Source organism: Toxorhynchites rutilus, chromosome 1 (genome assembly GCF_029784135.1).
Source record: "Toxorhynchites rutilus septentrionalis strain SRP chromosome 1, ASM2978413v1, whole genome shotgun sequence".
NCBI classification, from domain to species: domain Eukaryota; kingdom Metazoa; phylum Arthropoda; class Insecta; order Diptera; family Culicidae; genus Toxorhynchites; species Toxorhynchites rutilus.
In genome coordinates this window covers 128,695,997-128,715,863 of record NC_073744.1, presented here as the reverse complement: position 1 = coordinate 128,715,863, position 19,867 = coordinate 128,695,997, and the positions used below count along the sequence as shown (strand labels likewise).

General features: G+C 38.5%; 3 protein-coding genes and 1 pseudogene across 5 annotated transcripts; 3 read left to right on the top strand and 1 right to left on the bottom strand.

Annotated features, from left to right (window-relative positions):
• Window positions 1–650: 650 nt before the first annotated feature.
• LOC129761433 (uncharacterized) lies at window positions 651–1,259 on the top strand. Its single transcript, XM_055759152.1, has one exon. The coding sequence runs from the start codon at window positions 651–653 to the stop codon at window positions 1,257–1,259; it is 609 nt and encodes a 202-aa protein (XP_055615127.1).
• A 1,873-nt stretch (window positions 1,260–3,132) lies between these two features.
• Window positions 3,133–11,538, top strand: LOC129763385 (gastrula zinc finger protein XlCGF8.2DB-like). Of its 3 annotated transcripts, none has more exons than XM_055762398.1 (12): window positions 3,133–3,346; window positions 3,423–3,476; window positions 6,347–6,792; window positions 6,844–6,927; window positions 6,981–7,064; window positions 7,121–7,204; window positions 7,256–7,339; window positions 7,394–7,477; window positions 7,534–7,617; window positions 7,672–7,755; window positions 10,923–11,006; window positions 11,063–11,538. In XM_055762398.1, the coding sequence occupies exons 1-12, from the start codon at window positions 3,324–3,326 to the stop codon at window positions 11,149–11,151; spliced, it is 1,284 nt and encodes a 427-aa protein (XP_055618373.1). In that variant the 5' UTR covers window positions 3,133–3,323; the 3' UTR covers window positions 11,152–11,538. The 3 variants fall into 3 exon arrangements, with proteins under 3 accessions (XP_055618373.1, XP_055618374.1, XP_055618375.1); XM_055762400.1 differs by lacking the exon at window positions 3,423–3,476 and adding an exon at window positions 6,224–6,294 and having other exon boundaries at window positions 3,135–3,346; XM_055762399.1 differs by lacking the exon at window positions 3,423–3,476 and having other exon boundaries at window positions 3,134–3,346.
• Window positions 11,539–16,958: 5,420 nt separating this feature from the next.
• LOC129761432 (H/ACA ribonucleoprotein complex subunit 2-like protein) lies at window positions 16,959–18,080 on the top strand (annotated as a pseudogene).
• Window positions 18,081–18,658: 578 nt separating this feature from the next.
• LOC129761431 (jerky protein homolog-like) lies at window positions 18,659–19,867 on the bottom strand. The gene has a single exon (XM_055759150.1). It carries the CDS (start codon window positions 19,865–19,867, stop codon window positions 18,659–18,661), a length of 1,209 nt encoding a protein of 402 aa, XP_055615125.1.

Below are 19,867 nucleotides of genomic sequence, written 5' to 3'. Positions count from 1 at the left end.
GGACAGCCTCCAGCGAAGGAGAATGCAGCGACTACCGCATCCGTAGCCATCAAGCTCCCAGAGTTTTGGAAAAACGACCCGGCTATGTGGTTCACCCAAGTCGAAGCTCAGTTCATCCTTGCAGGAGTGACACGCGATGCAACCAAATTTTACCACATAATCGCCAAAGTGGATCAGAGTGTGTTATGCCACATCTACAATTTGGTTACAAATTCGCCCGAAAATAACAAATATCAAGCAATTAAGACGAGGTTGCTAACACGTTTCGATATGTCGGCACAAGCAAAAATGGAAAAACTATTCAACTCCTGCGATCTAGGAGATATGAAGCTGATGTACCTCCTAGCCCGGATGCAGGATCTGGCTGCAGGGCGAAATGTGGACGATGGACTCACGATGGCACGCTTGCCAAATTGCCCGAAATTGCAGATAAGATGGTTGATTCTACCGGCTCACACGTAGCAGCAACTACATTGCAAGCGCCATCTTCGACACAGGAGGACCTCGATGAACAAAGCCTCACCTCTCAGCAGAAAATCGAAAGCTCACAGGACTAGGTAAAAGCAGAAACGTTCGAAGCAGATCGTCGTTACGAGTGCAACCGAATTTCTACGATTCAATTTGTTGGTACCACAAGAAGTACGGTACAAATGCTCGCCAGTGTGCCGTGTGCCAAAAAGTTAAGCAGCCGCTCATCTGTCACGGCGGAGGTGGGCGCTAGTAAGGAAAGCAGTCGTTTAACCGTTTTCGATAGGACTAATAACATTGCCTTCTTGATCGATACCGGATCGGATGTTTCAATCCTACCTGCTACCAGAAGAGACAAGACTAAACCACCGACCCCTTTTCTACTGCACGCTGCAAATAGTACGAACATCCCGACTTTCGACACACGTTTCCTATACGTAGATTTTGGACTCCGCAGAAGATTTTCTTGGAACTTGCTCGTTGCAGACGTTAGTACCGCCATAATTGGAGCAGTTTTCTTGTCTCATTTCCGTCTAATGGTAGATCTCAAGCACCGTACCATCATCGATGGAACAACAAAGCTAAAGACCACAGGCGGGGTGGTGAAAACGTCCCTTCACGATGTTACAACAATCAACTATGATCATCCATTTCGGCCTTTGCTTGAAGAATTTCAAATCATAACACGGCCATCGATGTTACTCACAGAAGTTAGCCATGATGTTACGCATCATATTGTGACTAAAGGACCCCCAACCGCTTGTAAAGCACGTAGGATGTCGGCAGATTAGCCGTTACTCGTCAAACAGGGATTCCAAACGATGATGGATCTGAGCATTTGCCGTCGCTCTAGTAGCTGATGGGTAGCCCGTTACATTGCGTACCCAAGAAATTTGGACAGGTGCGCTTTATCGGCGATTATCGCAAGTTGAATCACGTGACGGTCCCAGATCGTTATCATGTTCCACACGTTCAGGATCTACTAAACTCATTCCACGGTAAGTCAATATTCAGTACTATTGGCCTTGAACGGGCTTACCATCAGATACCCGTAGAGGAAGAAGATATTCGGTTCGTCCGTCAAGCAACCGATATGAGACATCTTAGCTTCTCATCACAGGGAACAAGAAGAATGATTCTAGAAAAAATCACTGGACCTAATCAGCATTAAAGCGTTTGAAAGCTGTAAAAACCACTAGCAGAAGCAACAATACTCTACTATCCTGATCCAGATAGTTTACCACCTTGTTGCATCATACGACATTTTTCTATGTACATTTAGTCTGTAATAAAACACAGATGAGCAACCACGTTTCATACAAATGAGTCCGATATATTTATTCCTTCACGCGGTCATTAATTCCCTGCGGCCATATCTCTGCTCTGGCCATTCCTCATTCCGACACTACTGTCAGAAAGGGCAACGATTCTCATGCCTCGGAAAATCAAAACCGAACGGATGCTGAGAGGTCTTGATTGACATCAAGCAACAGTTGAATCCAGTGAAAATATCCGTAACATCCGCGGAATCGGTCCAGTTTTCTAATGAGACGAAACAAGACTATCACGAGAGGGATATTTTGTCAAAGCAAATCGGGAGCAGGGCCATCAACATCTCTAATGAAAAACCTAGCGATCCGGCCAGTTCTGATAGCTTAATTCAAGCACTGCGGTAGGAGGTATCGGAGAGCTACAGAAAGCTAAAATCCGAATCACCGAACCACAATTTTCCTAGGTTTTGATTAGAAAAAAAAATCTAAATAGTTTATCTTTACGCTGCAATGGATAAATCATGGCGCCTAGAAGTATATTCTAAGGTGAGGCCATTTCCTCACTAAGTAGGTTAGGGGAGCGGTATATGAAAACAGTACGGAAGAAAGCAGAAGGGGAATTATTTGCTCGAAGCGTGAAAGAGACAGACTGATCACGAGCGAGCTTGGACACAGGCGTATTGTGTTTTGTTTACAAACAAAACACAGTAGACTTTCAAGATGGCTGAAGAGTGGTTTTAGCAAGTTGGCCCACCTTAGGATATACTTCTAGGCGCCTTGGGATAAATATCTACATTAAGCTAAAATACAATAGAAACAAACAAATTTATTATAACGTTCTTTGATACTTCCAAAGCTAATACGTCACAGCCTCACTGTTATTGATGCACTAGTCAGTCCAGACCAAGATGGTGGAGTTAATAGTAATTTACACTATTTAGAAAAGACGTATGAGGAATGGCAAGACGAAAACTTTGGATTTGTTTATGTTATTACTTACGTTGGTATGGTTACATTTGATTTCGTCGAAGGTATTTGAAGCAGTATAATAAATAAACAGTTGTCGTTGAAAATAGTAACCTAGTAACCTTTATGCATATGCTTCCGCCAGCTGGCTCGGCTAATGTGATTCAGGGAATGCTTTGATCGTGGTACCGCCACTGACGCATAATTTGCAGCTTTGTTTTTTGTGCTGGTTCATAACGGCAATCAACCATGCCGGCGAAACTGTAGTCAATGTTTAGTGTTGTTTGGATACCATCTATGTAAATAAGTTCAAACTTACGGGATACGTCCGAACGGCAATTCTGACATTACGTTTTACCTTCCACTTCACTTTCCTTGGTCCAGACCACCTTGTCATAAACATGATTTGGGATGTGGTTATGTTTTGTAAACAAGCTAGCGCATTTGATATTTGTGGTTCTCGAGATGATGGCATCTAAACCATGGCGTCATATCAGGGAGCTGTTTATAGCTAGTAATGTTTGCTCATGGAGTATAATTTCAGTATTTCTATTATAATTCGATGGTTTTTTGCATTCGATAGTTTTCGAATTGATTAAAATAAGTTTTCGGAGCGAGATGGCGATTGTTAGCAACAATTTGTAAGTTAATTGAGAAAATGTTTAGGAAATCTACTTGCCTTTTTGTCTATTTCTTTTAATACAATTTTTCCATTAGGAAGAAATCACAGAAATTGAAGAACACAATTGAGGGGCTTAGAAGGAAAGGGGTGTAAGTGACTTGATCGATTTATCTTCATCAACTTTTTCTTTAGTTAATAACTCAACTGCAGAAACGTTCCAATTTGAGTTTGCAATAGAATCTGACAGAGGAGGTTCTATCTTCCACATTGTCAAATGCAGCTGGGAATGTGTTTGCCGCTAAGTTATGACCTCAGTTTGTGTACATGCGTTTTTATCGTAGAACATGTCCCCACAAGCGGATTACTATTCCACTTGCATTAACCACAAACAAACTTGGTTGAGTTAATTGGACGAATGGAAGTGACATATTTGGATCACTTCATTTTTCAAGGCACTTGAATTTCCGTTATGCCTTCTAGTTTTTGCCTAGCGTCAACGTCTCCGTAGTCGGTGGTAGATGGGAGCTGATATATAAAAATTGCACATGGTTACTCTACAATTGCTCAAACGTTATTGATATACTACCCCAATCTATTGAAACCAATCCCACTGAAAAACTATCGGAATATCTCGATGGGAAATTGGGAAAAACAATCAGATTTCTAACAAAAACGATTTGAAAAACACGATGGATGAATATTTGTCTCGATTACACCAAAAAGCACATCCCCAAAAGGCTAAAAGTAGTTGCAATGAACATGGTTTAGCATATTAAATTTTTAAACACCTTCGGAATCGAATTGATATTTAAAATATGAGTTTGAGTAAATTTTCATACATTTGGTAATCTACAATCATTTTTCGATATATAAAAAATATCTTTCTAAAAAAAAGTCACAGGAGGGTTGTTACCGAGACACGACCGTATAGTTGACGTAGGATTCCGTTAGGCTATCTGTTGATTTCGGATATGTTTGAAGAATTACATCGTTAAACTCTTTGACCCTGTAAAGGGCCGTTTCGTATCAGATATAAGATGCCGAAGTGGAATGAGATATGGTGGAAACCGCCCTCTGTGATCCTAGACGAGATGTCTCCTATGTTATGTATGGATGAAATAAAGAAAAAAATGAACACAACAGAACTGAAAGCTTGAACCAAACGACCCGTTCTCGAGCGGGAACAACCCTTGATTTTTATTTATGAAAATTGAAATAAATCGTTTCATATATCAAGTCATTTTTAACACAACTGCTACCATATAAAATTTTATACTTACACTTGTGCTAAATTTTTTCACAATATACGATCGGTCATTGATATGAAATTTCACGAAGCAACCAACATTAACGTTCCAATTTTAAATTTATTTTCTAGAATTAAATGTATCACTCACCTTACTTGCAATATTAAAATGCCCCCGACTTGCATATATTTGCAATGTCGATTTCCTCCGGGCAACTTGGTTTTGATGTCTCTGTTAGGGAACACATCTCGGTAGGAACAAAAGTTCCCCCACTTTCATGTATTTGCAACGTCAATTTCCCCCAGGCAGCTTGGCTTTGATGTCTCTGTTAGGGAATACATTTCGGTGGGAGCAAAAGTTCCTCCTTCTTTCATGTATTTGTAATGTCGATTTCCTCCAGGCAGCTTGGTTTTGATGTTTCTGTTAGGGAACCGCCGCGTGTGTCGTCAATTTCGACCAATCAGAAGTGGGTATTTCCGTTAGGATAGGGGTTGAGATTTTTCAATTGTTCGATGGTTAGTTTCATGACATATATTATTTTATTCAATATAAAAAATTGTTGTGGAGTGCCGAAATCGATTGACGCAAAAATTTAATCAATCTATCATGAAATGACTCAGCAAGAAGCGTTTGAAATTGGACAATTTTCACGATGTGCTCGATTTTCGATTTTCAATTTGTACCCCAATATGTTCCCGAAAGACGTAATCCTACGTCAAAAAGGTGGGTTCTATCCATGATATAAACGCAAAGTTGACGTGGTACTACCTTAGCTTAGCATTCATTTGTTTGTATTGATTAAATTTTTAATTGAACGAAACAAATGCCGAATTCAATTGAATTCAATATATTTGCTTTGTGAGTAAAAAGATTGAACAAATGTCATGTAAGGTCAATTCATGCATTGTGATAGATTATGTTCTTCGTTACAAGTAAATTTAATGACAGTCCTTATACGTTTGGTATGATGTCTAGAACAAAGTATGTGAACGGAAGAAACGATTATTTTATTTTACATTTCCCTCCGAAGTTTGCACATCTCAAGTGTACGTACTCCTCGAACCGCGGATTTGCTTGATTTGATAAACTTCAGGCACTCAGTTTCGATTTTGACATGTACGTCGAGCGCATATTGTTTAATCAAAAGACGTTATCGCAAATGGTTATCAACATTTTGCCTAATCATCAAATGGTATGCGTAGAAATTCAGTGAGCAGAAGATATGAAGGCATATCCTTCAATGCAATCTTGAATAACCGAGCCAAAGTGTTGTGTTCGTATCCGCTTTCACCAGACACCTTGGTTTAGAAGTGTGTATTAGGTAAACACATTTCAGTCGGAACAAAAACACCCCCGACTTGCATGTATTTGCAATGCCGATTTCCCCAAGGCTGCTTGGTTTTGATGGCTGTGTTGAGGAAACCGTATATCGGGCCAATCAAAACGAGGCAGTTAGGGCGTTTAGATAAAGCTCAACATTTTACAGTTATTTGATAGTTTATCTAATGGAAAATAACGTTTTATTAACTACTATAGATGCATAAAAATATTCCCTATCAATTGATGCAAACACCTTTCCGATCCAGTAGGAATGTTAGAGTTATAAGCATTCGAAATCTTTCATTTCATCCTGCATGTTCTGTGTTTAGGTTTTCATTTTACCCCCTATATATTCCGGTTAGACGTAGTCCCACGTCAAAACATATCATATCGTAATAAGGTATGTTGGTTCAAATATTTTAAATGGCATCGATCACATTCCATTCCAACAGAGACCAATGCAGCTTTTGCTCAGGTATATGCAATGAAGAATTTCGTCACGCATTGGTACCACCTCACCATCGAGAGCAGAAGTTAGAAATTATCCTGCAGAAGTTGAGCAGTTTCCTATCCCAGCTGAGCAGTTATCCCACGTGCGACAAGTGCCGCCAAGAATTTATAAGCCTCCATAACATTCCCGAGAGCTGGTTCCAAATTTTGCCTAGCACCGAACTGACTGACATCAAGATGGAACCAGAGCTAATGATTGATGACCACGGGCAGCCGGATAATAATAATTTTTTTGAGACAGATCCAACAGCGGATTTTGGGTCAATTCAACAGGACGCCGAAGACCAAATCAAGGAAGAGAACGAGATATTCTTCATAACCGAAAAGGACGAGGAAGACGATAATACATCAATAATTTGTAAGCGAAACCAAAACCGGTTGAACACGGGTGAGATTATGACGTTATTTTCTGTAAACATTGACTGATAATCTTTTTCAGGAGAGAAACCGTTCATTTGTGAAGAGTGTGATAAAAAATTTTGCTCAAAATACGGACTCAAAGTGCACGTTCGAGCTCATACAGGTTGATGGAAAAGTTTTTTTTAGTGAACTGTTCACAGAATCGATCCTCCACAGGTGAACGTCCTTATTCTTGTCCCCACTGTTCGAAGACATTCAGGCGATATCATACGCTCAAACTACACATTCAGATCCACACGGGTTAGTGAAAAAAGTTTGACTATACTTAATCATTCAACAGGGTTATTCCTTTGCAGGTGAACGCGCTTATCCTTGTCCACATTGTTCGAAGGCATTTAGGCAACAACATTCACTTAAACTGCATTTAAGGTTACACACGGGTGAGAAAGTGACGTTTTTTCCGGTAAACATTGGCTGATAATCTATTCCAGGAGAGAAACCGTTGAAATGCGACAAGTGTGACAAAGCATTCTACTCAAACTATGGACTCAAAGTGCACGTTCGGACTCATACAGGTTGATTAAAAAGTTTTATGAAATTAACCATTTAGCAGGATCATTGCTTTGCAGGCGAACGCCCTTATTCTTGTCCACATTGTCCGAAGACATTTAGGCAATATCATACGTTAAAACTGCACATTAGAATCCACACGGGTGGGTAAAAATGGTTTCACTATGTCTTATCATTCAACAGGGCCATTTATTTGCAGGCGAGCGTCCCTATTGTTGTCCACATTGTCCGAAAGCGTTCAAGAATGCCTCAGCGCTCCAAGAGCACACTCGAAGCCATGGGGGTTGGTATAGAACGTTTTATAACAATGTACCATTCAATAGATTTTTTTTTGCAGATGAACGTCCCTATTCTTGTCCACATTGTCCGAAAGCTTTTAAGATTCCTTCAGGACTCCAACAGCACGTTCGAACGCATAAGGGTTGGTATAGAATGTTTCATTTCCAGTCCCGTAGGGAATAATCTTGTAGTACCTCAGGGAAGTGTATTAGGGCCCCTTTTATTTATTATGTACATCAATGACATGCGACGAGTTTTACGATATGGCGATATTAATCTTTTTGCTGATGATACTGTGTTATTCATTGCAGCTAAGAATGTATATGAGGTCGTTTTACATTTGAATGGAGATTTTCGTTCTTTAACACGTTGAGCCCAGCGTCGGTCCCTAGGGGCCGACGTTGACCTTTTTGGTAGGAAAGTGCTGACTGACTGGGACTGACAGTTACAAAAAGATAAAATAAAATGTATACGGTTTGTTTTCGGATGTTTTATAAAATGTGACTACTTTCTAGTCGAATTGCTGATTATTTTCTATTAATACAATAAGTATCTTTGGGAAGTGATACCGACACTGATATTGTGCAAACACTCTTGATGCGCGCTGAATGGAACGCGCAGTAAGAAAAAATCGGGGCTTAGTGTGTTAAGTAGATGGTTGATGTATTAGTAATTGAAATTGAACATTGATAAAACTAGATATATGGTAATCTCGCGAAATCGAATAAATGAAAACCTTTCTATTATGATTGATGATGAGACCATTGATCGCATTGATCGTTCGGGAGATTAAATATCTTGCGTGATTATTGATGACAAACTTAAGTTCAATACTCAATTGACAATATCATCAAGAAAATTGCCAAGAAGTATGGAATCTTGTGTCGACTAAGAAACGATTTAACTATTTGCAGTAAAATACAGCTACAGTAAACATTCACTAACTGGTCGAAAAGGGAAGACTAGTTATCGACATTCGCGTTTTAACTGGTCCGGCATGTTAAACGTCAAATAAAATCGAGGGGAACTTCAATGAATTGTTTGATTCGTGTTGGTCATGAAATTGAATAAACAAAAGGATTCCAATGGAAGTTTCGCATTGAGTGCGACAATAGGTATGAAATGTAATTTGAGGAAATTATTTTTCTGTGATTTAATCAACGTTTTTATCATGCGAAAATAATGTTAATTTTCATAACATTTCAAATTAAATTCGAATGCCCCTCACAGCAAATATTCCATTTGAATATGGCGTCGATTGTTTGCGAGAATCTGCTTTTTAACTGGTCCAAAGACCAGTTAACGTTCGCCCAGTTAAAAAGCAGACCAGTTAAACAAGGACCAGTTAGCGAACGATTACTGTATACAAATCAATCATCTCTCCTCATTTAAACTTTTGCTCTTCCATATTGTTTTGGCCAATGAAACGTAAATATCGAGATTACAGCGCTTACAGAATAAAATAATGCGAATGATTTTACAATGAAACAGGTTCACTTCCTTCCTGGACTATTTTTATTTTTTTGTTGTTTTTATTTTGTAAGCTGTCGCTAGCTTATAAGTATTGCATCTCCTCTGAGAATCTCAGAATCTTTATGTGCCCGAAACAACAAAGTCGCTTATTCTGTTCGTTTTGTGTTTTTTCACTTGAAATGCATCTAGCATTGCAATTAACACAATCATCCGAGCCATGAAAAAAAAGTCACAAAAAGGATGTGTCCGAGACACGACCGCTTAGTTGACGTAGGATTCCGTTAGGTTATCTGTTGGTTTTGGACATATTTGAAGAGTTACATCGTTAAATTCTTTGATAATGATTCGGTGGCTCTAAAAAGGGCCGTTTTGTGTGGTTGTTGGGTATTGTTTGTTCACTCCGCCAGTGTTTACCGAGTGATGATGACAGAAGGATGGTAAGCAGTCGTTGGATGGTGCGTATCAGATAAAAGGAACCGAAGTGGAACGAGATATGAAAACCGCCCTCTGTGATCCTAGACGAGATGCTTCCTGTGATATGTATGGATGAAATAAAGAAGAAAAACATTAACCAATGTAATATAAGATAATTACCAATACCGAACACAATTATCAATTTTCTCATCAGTAAACAAAACATGTTACTTTAATATAGAGAAAACATTTGAAATGGGAAAGGTAATTTTCTTTTATAATTTTTACTTTATGAGTGTTTATTCAACCCAATGCGAATTTTAATTGGACTAACAACACCTAATACTATATGTAGAGCATATGGGAAATCAACATTTCTTCACTTTTTCAATTTGTCTCGCCGTTTAAACTTTCCTTGGGTGAAAATGAATACAATAAAACAATCAGCTTAAACCAAACGATCCGTTCTCGAGCGGGAACACACCATGGTTTTTATTTTTGAAAATTAAAATTAATCGTTTGATATAGTCAAGTCAACACAACTGCTACCATATACAATTTTACATTCACACTTGTGCTAAATTATTCATTTTTCACGAAGCAACCAACGTCAAAGTTCCAAATTAAAATTTTATTTGCTAAAATTAATCGTATCACGCACCGATTACTTGCAATACGAAAATGCCCCCGGTATATTTGCAATGTCGATTTCCCTCAGGCAGCTTGGTTTTGATGTCTCTGTTAGGGACCCGCCGCATGTGTCGTCAATTTCGACCAATCAGAAGTGGGTATTTTCGTTAGGATAGGGGTTGAGATTTTTCAATTGTTCGATAGTTAGTTTAATGACATATATTATTTTATTCAATATAAAAAATTGTTATGGAGTACCGAAATCGATTGGCGCAAAAATTTTATCAATCCATCATGAAATGACTGAGCAAAAAGCGTTTGAAATTGGACAATTTTCACTATGTACTCGATTTTCGATTTTCAATTTGTACCCCAATATGTTTCCGAAAGACGTAATCCTACGTCAAAAGAGAAGAGTGCAAAATGATTATTGGTAGCTTCTAGCTATCAGTGTTTGGCTTTGTGTGTGCTGGTTGTTTTCGTTGCGCGATACTTAGAACTTGTTCATTTCCTTTACATGTGAATAGCACATCTTCGATACTTCTAGTTGCCATTCGTATTTGCTCTCGTGCGCATCGGCTCTGTTAGGGGAAGGGGGCGGAACCATATATGTAGGGGAAGGGGAAGTAGGGGAAGGGGGCGGAACCATATATGTAGGGGAAGGGGAAGTAGGGGAAGGGTTCGGAACCATATATGTAGGGGAAGGGGAAGTAGGGGAAGGGGGCGGAACCATATATAAAAAATAAGCAAATTTTATGAGAATTCATCCTTCAGCAGAATTGTTCTTTGCAGATGAACGTCCTTATTCTTGTCCGAGCTATCCGAAAGCGTTCAAAAGTGCTTCAGGGCTCCAGCAGCACATTCGAACACATGGTGGTTGGTAAAGAGTGTTTCACAACAATGCATCATTTAACAGAGTATTTTCGTTGCAGATGATCGTCCCTATTCTTGTACACACTGCCCGAAAGCGTTTAAGAACAATGGTTCACTCCAACAGCACATTCGGCTCCACACCAAGTAGAAGCGAAACTTCTAACCAGTCCTTTCGCCTTTGCATGCAAAACCTGTTCGATACAGAGGGTTCGGGCCAAAAATCACTGCTGATCGTCAAAGAAAGGGATAACTTGTTAAAAATGTGAATTTCCGCCTAAGAGAGAAATCCCCCAACGCTGAGAGAACACGTCTTACCTATTCAGCCTCCGCGTACCGAAAAAGTCATGAGGCCTTATTCCATTCACATTTCAAGGTGAAAACGAAATAAAGTGTATCCGCGATTGAAATGGTACGGCGTGGACAACTGGATACAAAATCAGTTTTCCACTAAACATATAATATAAAATTATCTTCAGATACAATTTTTGTAAGAGATTATTTTACCACATAAAAAAACAAAATTTTCTATTCAACATTAAACATAATTTGATACGGAGAAGTTGATTTTCATTCGTAACTAGCTGACCCGGCAAACTTCGTCCCGCCCAAAATTAATTTTTTGTTATCAAAACCTTCAAACATTCACGTTTTCTTATTTACGATCATTGGTCCAATTGTAGAACTGTTCATTGATTCATCTTCTAATTGATACTTTACAATTTCCTTTTAATATAAATTTCCTAGTACTTCTACCGAAACTCGTCATTATAATATCAGATTTTTTTCAGACACAATTCTCGTTCAAGATTTTTCAACCACCTGCAAATAACATGTTTCTCCGTTACATGGAATACATGTTTGATACAGAAAATATGATAGAATAAAGACAGCACTAAATCGGACATTTCCTTCCTCGAGTTTTGCTCTTATCAACACATTCGGCGATCCATTTTTATTTGTGTAGATTGAAGAAGAAATAGGAGTGCGTTTTTCAACTTAAAAATCCATTTCCACTTTCGAACAAAGATCAATTTCGTTAGCGCAAACATCCAATGGACTAAAAACGCTTATCAAGATGTAATTGTAGAACATTTAGGAATTCAATTTTCCGAATTTTTCTATTTTCCCTCAGAGTTTTTCGAAAATTTTTAATTGTCGAAAAATTTTCATTTACGTTTAATGCGACATATCGAGTGTCGCATTGGAGGCGATTTTGACCTATAATTGAACATTGTCGATGAGAGTGGCACGGTGTCGACGTCTGGTGGCACCTTTCAATGTGGGGCCATAATTTGGGCCCCGAACTCGATTTTTACAAAAATGTCCAACTAGAGGTAAACATGTCGCATTACAAGTTTGTCCAATTAGCCAAATGTCGCATTAAATATAAATTACTGTACTACAATGGCTTCGTTCCACCCTCACCTTAATACTTATGACAGACATACAGCTGTACTACCGTTGTACTTCGAAAATTGTATGTCTGTCACCATGTACAGCGCTAGAACCCAAGGCGCCTAGAAGTATATCCTAAGGTGGGCCAACTTGCTAAAACCACTCTTCAGCCATCTTGGAAGTCTACTGTGTTTTGTTTGTAAACAAAACACAATACGCTAGTGCCGAAGCTCGCTCGTGATCAGTCTGTCTCTTTCACGCTACAAGCAAATAATTCCCCTCCTGCTTTCTTCCGTACTGTTTTCATATACCGCTCCCCTAACCAACTTAGTGACGAAACGGCCGCACCTAGTACCATAGACCCGTCTTGCTAGAACCATGCAAGCAACTCGGTACAATCGCTGTACCTGTACCGACCTATTTTTCCGCTGTACATGGCTACAGTTGTACTGTGCGCAGCGCCATAGACGGTTAGTGGTGGGTAGCATGAATAAAACGAATCAAAACATTTGGTATACATTCTTTTCATTGACTTTCTCTTGAGTTAATAACTCAGATTGAAACATATTTGTTGTGTTCGATAGTTTAGACGCTAAATAAAAACCTTTTTCATTGAAATATTGGTGAAAATACAATGCAATAAATTCAAACTTCTGATTGTCAGTCTGACATGCGGTACAATGTACAACCAAAGTATGTGTGTCATGCTATCGTGGTACCTGTACAACGCTGTACACGTACAGCGCTAGTACAGTTGTATGTCTGTCCATGGTATAAAACCACTCTTCAGCCATCTTGGAAGTCTACTGTGTTTTGTTTGTAAACAAAACACAATACGCTTGTGCCCAAGCTCGCTCGTGATCAGTCTGTCTCTTTCACACTTCAAGGAAAAAATTCCCCTTCTGCTTTCTTCCGTACTGTTTTCATATACCGCTCCCCTAACCAACTTAGTGACGAAACGGCCTCACCTAGTACCATAGACCCGTCTTGGGTGGAAGCTAGCCACAATGGCGCTCATTCCTTTCAACTCCCTCCCTCACCCCTCGCCCGAAAATCAACAATTTTGCGAAACAGTGTGAAGAAAATGATCGTTTTCGCACATTTCCCATCAAGTAATATCAACCAAACTCTAATCGATTACTCACAAGATATTACATTTTCATCTGCTGTCTAGTGCTGTATAGTGAAAAACGTCGGAAAACTCGAACTAGTGCTCTGAAAGTTAAATTTTCATTTCTCAATCTTCGGCAATGGTTTTGTTTGTATTGGAGAAAGCATCGTTATTTTTTCGACACTGATGCCAGACAACATCATCGAAACAGCTATAAAAACCACTAAATAAAATATTGTTCCTGAGTCATAGCGTTTCATGTCATGAAAATCAATAGAATAAAATTGTGTTGATATCAATACAATTATTATTTCTACGTTTAATGGGTCTATAATGTATGTTTTAGCAACTTTAACATTGGGTAAGAAAATTGTATTGCAGAGCTCGGAACACTGCTACGGCTGCCTATGCTTTCAAAAACAATAAACGGAAAAGTTTTACATTCAATCAAAATGTCTCGGCCAACGAAGAGAAGGTTGAGGGCTCTCCAACGTAAATATGTGAAAACAATACGACCAACGAAGAAAAATATTAAGGAATTATCAGCATCGAGTTACTATGCAGAAGAACTTGTTAATATCAAAAGAGCCCCAATTCGCATATGTTATAAATTTGCTCATTTTACGCTCGCGTATAATCAGAATTTTTCTTCATATGCAAATGCACCTTTTATATATATTTATATTTGAACTGTGCATCGGAACATATCGTTTATACATTTTACTTTAGTATTGAATTGTTATTTTTTCAAATTTATTCAAAGATTCGTGTCAAGTCTGATAAGTGAATTGATCTATTTACGTATGCTTTGCTCTTCTTTCACAAACACTATTACCCCATTTTTACACGTAGGTTTACCTATATTACTACAATGGCTAGCTTATACCTTCACCTTAAGCGTGGAAACACACTAGACGGCTGTACCGCGCGATTTTCAAAATGACAAGTCGTAGCTGGAGCTTGATGTAAAGCGGACCTTACACGGTCAAATTTATTGACAATATGATGACATTTGAGAGCATAATGACAGCTGAACATGGCCGACAACGCATAAATCCGGATTTTCTGATTTAAGGGCATCAATATCGTGACATTTCATATGGATGCATGATGATGACGTTTTACCTCACGGACTTCCAAACTGAGTTGCCAGATTTGCAAGCGGACATTTAATTTTTGTTAGTCTTTTTTGCGATTGCAATTAAAATTTATAAAGTGCTGAAATTGTAGGAATCATAAATGGAAGCTTTTGGTTTGGAAAACTGATACTTTGAATAGCAAAATACGGTACTTTTCACGATACAAATCAAAACTTCAAAGTAAACTGACAATGTGATGGTGAGAGAGTGGATGGAACTTAACAACGTTTTAGGAATTTTTTAACGTTGAACTCGGTCATTCTCTGCGCTAGTGAGCGGGTTGTGTGTTTCTTTACACTCCGCTATAAAATTTGGAGAATGAGAAGATCTGGGAAAATCACAGATGAAAAAGCATCATGTGTTAATTCAAGCTACAGTAGAATCCCGATTATCCGCGGAATAGTCGGGCAAACTCACCGCGATTAACGAAAATCGAGGATGACCCATTAAAGGACAAAAAAATACAAACACGAAAAGAGATGTTTCAACATAAAAACTATGTTCTATCAATACAGAAATCAATCAACTATTCATCTATAAGGTCGTGTACACCAGTGGCTAAATAATGTAAAAGCCATGACCACAACAAAAGAGCATGGGCCTACCACTCACTAACAAATTCCGGAAAGGCCTATTGATTTACTATGGAACTCGCAGTCACGAATAATCCGCAGGGCGGATCACCCGCTTGCGGATAATCGGGGTTCTACTGTCATAGTCTCATTTATGGAATAAAAACATTTGCTTGCAGATAAAATAACTTGCATATATTTTCGCAAACTAAAATAATCTGGCATCTCTGAAACTGAAAGGAACAGTCTATATTTGTGAAACGAGTATTATAATGTATTTTTTAGAAGAAAAACCGAATTTTAAAGTGTAAATTATGAATGAAAATTAACTTTTCCAAATCAAATTAGTATTCTATGTGAATGCAAATCACTTTTTTTCTGCAAGTGGTGAGAAAATCCCATACAAAAATTATGTCTGAAATTGACGTTATATTATAATAATACATTTTAGTAGGAATATCTGAAAATTCAGGGGAAATAGGTTAAGTTAAGGTTAGGACTACGCGCTTCAACTAATTAAATAATACCAAGTAGATATTTTCATTCAAATTTTACCAATTGAAAATTGCCTTTTAGCCTTCTAATCTGATGGAGAATAGTTTGGATCCCAAACTCAAATGTCGCCACTAGCCATCGCGGATATTTTCGTTGTCTCGGGTTGAGGGCGATATTGACCGTGTAAGGTGGAAAAATATTGATTGAGGTTAGATCAGATGTTGAAAGCCTAGCTGTCACGATATTGAAGACACTTATTGTCAATCCGGTTGATCGTGTAAGGTGCCCAAGAAAATCCGGATTTCTGCGTTGTCGGCCATGTTCAGCTGTCATTATGCTCTCAAATGTCATCATATTGTCAATAAATTTGACCGTGTAAGGTCCGCTTTAATGGGCACATTACACGATCAACCGGATTGACAATAAGTGTCTTCAATATCGTGACAGCTAGGCTTTCAACATCTGATCTAACCTCAATCAATATTTTTCCACCTTACACGGTCAATATCGCCCTCAACCCGAGACAACGAAAATATCCGCGATGGCTAGTGGCGACATTTGAGTTTGGGATCCAAACTATTCTCTATCAGATTAGAAGGCTAAAAGGCAATTTTCAATTGGTAAAATTTGAATGAAAATATCTACTTGGTATTATTTAATTAGTTGAAGCGCGTAGTCCTAACCTTAACTTAACCTATTTCCCCTGAATTTTCAGATATTCCTACTAAAATGTATTACAGTAATTTACATTTAATGCGACATTTTTTTAATTGGACATACCTGTAATGCGACACATTTAATTGGACATGTTTACATCTAATTGGACCGAGAAAAATCCGCACTGACAGTGGTTAGTGTCGACGTCTGGTGGCAACTTTCGATTTGGGACAAAACTCGATAGTGTAATCTCTATCAGATTAGAAGGCACGAATCCAGTTTTCAAATGTTAAAATTTGAATGAAAATTTCTACATCATGTTATTTAATTACTTTAAACACGTATTTTTGACTCTTACGTAGCCGTTTGTCTATACATTTCTGATATTTTGACTGAAACTTTTCATTATATATAATATAAAATTATCTTCAAACACGATTTTCGTATGAGATTTTTTCACCACCTGTAAAAAAAGTGTTTTTCATTTAAATAGAATACTAATTTGATACGGATAAGTTAATTTTTATTCATAATTTTTATTTTGAAAACATGCTCATTCCGCCTGAAAATTAATTACTATCTTTGACGTTCCCGAAATCGTGACACGAAGCTCAGTGCCGTCATCGCAAATATCAACAAACACAGCACAAACGAAAAACAGAATGTGAAAAACAAGTTAGAACCAGAAAAGAAAAACATCAAAATGGACTCAGATAACATTTTGATAAATCGTGGTGAGAGTGTTCTACAAGTGGCTGACGAAACGGGCTTTCCACCGTCGAGAATTTACGGAATCGAGAAGCAAGAAATAGCATTGAGGCATTGCAAGGCGTTGGCCAACAAAACTATCCACTGATTTCGAGATAGTAATGGGAAATATAAAGGTAATGAAACCAGATGCCGAAATCGACACAACTATCGTTAAGGAAGGATACGATGTGAAACTTCAAAATACGAATGCAATCGCTCAGCCCATGGCGCCGAAGGAATTAACCAAGAACATTCATAAACTTATCAAAAAATGTTTAGATGGATATTTTAATGCTATTTCCGCGTGTTCTTATCTATATTAATTCATTGCAGCCTCAAAACACAAATCTTATTTATGTTATGGATTAAGGGATGTTCAAGTGCCTACGCGGAATAATGAAACAGGGTAAGCAATGTGTATATTGTGTGTTGAAATGGGTGTTGCAATTTACAAAAAAGTCTAATAAAGTCATATATCTAATCGGAAGTCTCTAATTCGCATCTCAATTTTTACAGGATTGTTATTTTCGCTGCAGAAAAGTGGAAATCATGTGTCGCTTGCCAACTGTTTGTGAGAAACGCAATATCCCATATTGCTATACGCCGAGTCGGAAAGACTCGGGAGCAGCAATGGGTGTGAAACGAGGCACAGTTACAATGCTAATCCGAGAGCAGCCCGATTATCAAGAACAGTTCGATAAACTAAAAGTGAAAAATCAATGCCGTCAACACGAATATACCATTGTGCGAGTTTTTACAACACGAGTGTTTCAACCATTTTTCCAATCAAGACAACTTATGGTGTTACAATCAATTATTTTGTATTTTTGTTATCATGCCATATACCTAATTACAATTCACTATTGTTATTCGCCAAGAAGGCGAATAATTTCATTTTCATATTCGTTTTTCCATTTTTCGACTTCCACTAATTTATGGTCATCACCAACAGCAATAAGAACATTTTTAAGTACATCCATGATGTTGATAGCCTTCTTATAATCATTGCGTTTTTCGGATTGACTGCTCCAAGAGTACATATAACCCGAAGTACTAAGATCACCCTCAGCACTTTCGTTAGCATCGCAATCTTGCTCTTCATGGTCGGCCTCGAAAAAGTCACCACCAGAGGCAATATACTGGGTCAATTGCTCGTCGGTATATATTTGCGCTACATCTATGTTGTCTGAGTTGCTTAGCCATTCTTGAACTTCTTCTTCGGTCAGTACGTAGTTTGGATCAACGAGTTGCACTACTTTAGAAAGTAACACGCGGGGGTCACTTGTTGGTGATGAAATTGTGAAATCGTTGAACGAGTTATAGTTTTGATCTTGACTGACACTTAAGAGATTGCGCCAACAGTTAGCAATCGTTTCTGGAGTTATAGTGGCCCACGCATGAGTCGCTAGTTGAATAGCGTCATAAAGGCTAAATGATTTGATAACTTCTGTGACTGGGCAATCGCTGTCAGTTTCCAACAGAACACGGCGCAGAAAATTCGATGTGTAGATAACTAAAAAATAAAAATAATATTCACTATCTTGGACTCCAAAATGTAATGACATTGTTACCTTTAAAAGCATTGATGATGCCTTGATCCATAGGCTGCAGAATGCTTGTCACATTTGGAGGAAGGAAGATCACCTGAATTTCTGCGTCATCCACTTGAAACTTATCTTTACTGCAATGTGCGGTGCAATTATCTAAAATTAGAAGCGCTTTAGCCGGTCTATTCTGTGCAGCTGCCTTCCGTTTGATTTCAGGAACGAAGACGGAGTAGAACCAATCAGTAAACGTCGCACTAGTTTGCCACGCTTTCTTATTTGAAAAATAGTGTATCCCATCAGGCACGCCTTGCGTTTTAAAGCATCTAGGATTTGCTGCGCGGCCAAGTACTTGTAATGGTAATTTGTGGCTACCACTTGCATTGCTGCAAGGTGTAATTGTCAGTCGCTCCTTCAAAGACTTGCGTCCGGGTGCAGTTTTTTCGCTAAAACTAACCAATGACTTTGAAGGCAAGGCCTTTACAACTAATGCCGTCTCATCAGCGTTATAAATATCATCAGCACTATAGTTGTTTGAAGTTATAATCTCCGTCAATTTATTCTTAAACGGTTCAACCGCAGCAATATCCGCGTCAAGTTTCTCTCCAGAGACAGTTAACGTTCTGATCCCGTTTCTAGCTTTGAAGCTACGTAACCAACCATAACTTGCTCTAAATCGACAATCGGGCGTCGTGCACGATGTTTCGTGGAGAAGCTTGCATTTTTCACATAAGAGTGCATCTGATATCGGTATGTGTTTCTGACGTTTTCCGTAGAACCACAATAAGACGGCTTCATTCAGCAATACATGCGTCGGAAGTCTTATCCGTTTGCGAAACTGGATCGTTTTGTTGGCCATCGTCTTGCAATGCCGCAATGCTATTTCTTGCTTCTTGATTCCGTAAACCGTCGACCGTGGAAGGCCCGTTTCGTCAGCCACTTGTAGAACAGTCTTACCACAATTTAGCAGGTTCAAGTCTATGTTCTTATCTTTGATGGTGAGGACATTATACTTTCGTCTCTTGTATTTCACTGGACGGTTATGTTTATCGGGCTTGCTGTTAGCTTCACTGGCAGTGATTTGTTCTAAAGCAATAGAACAGCTCGAATGAATGTTGGCCGATAGTACATCTTCTAAATGTTCATCTAAATATTCTGCTTGCATGTATTCTTCACCAATGTCTACGAAAGTTGAGTCCAT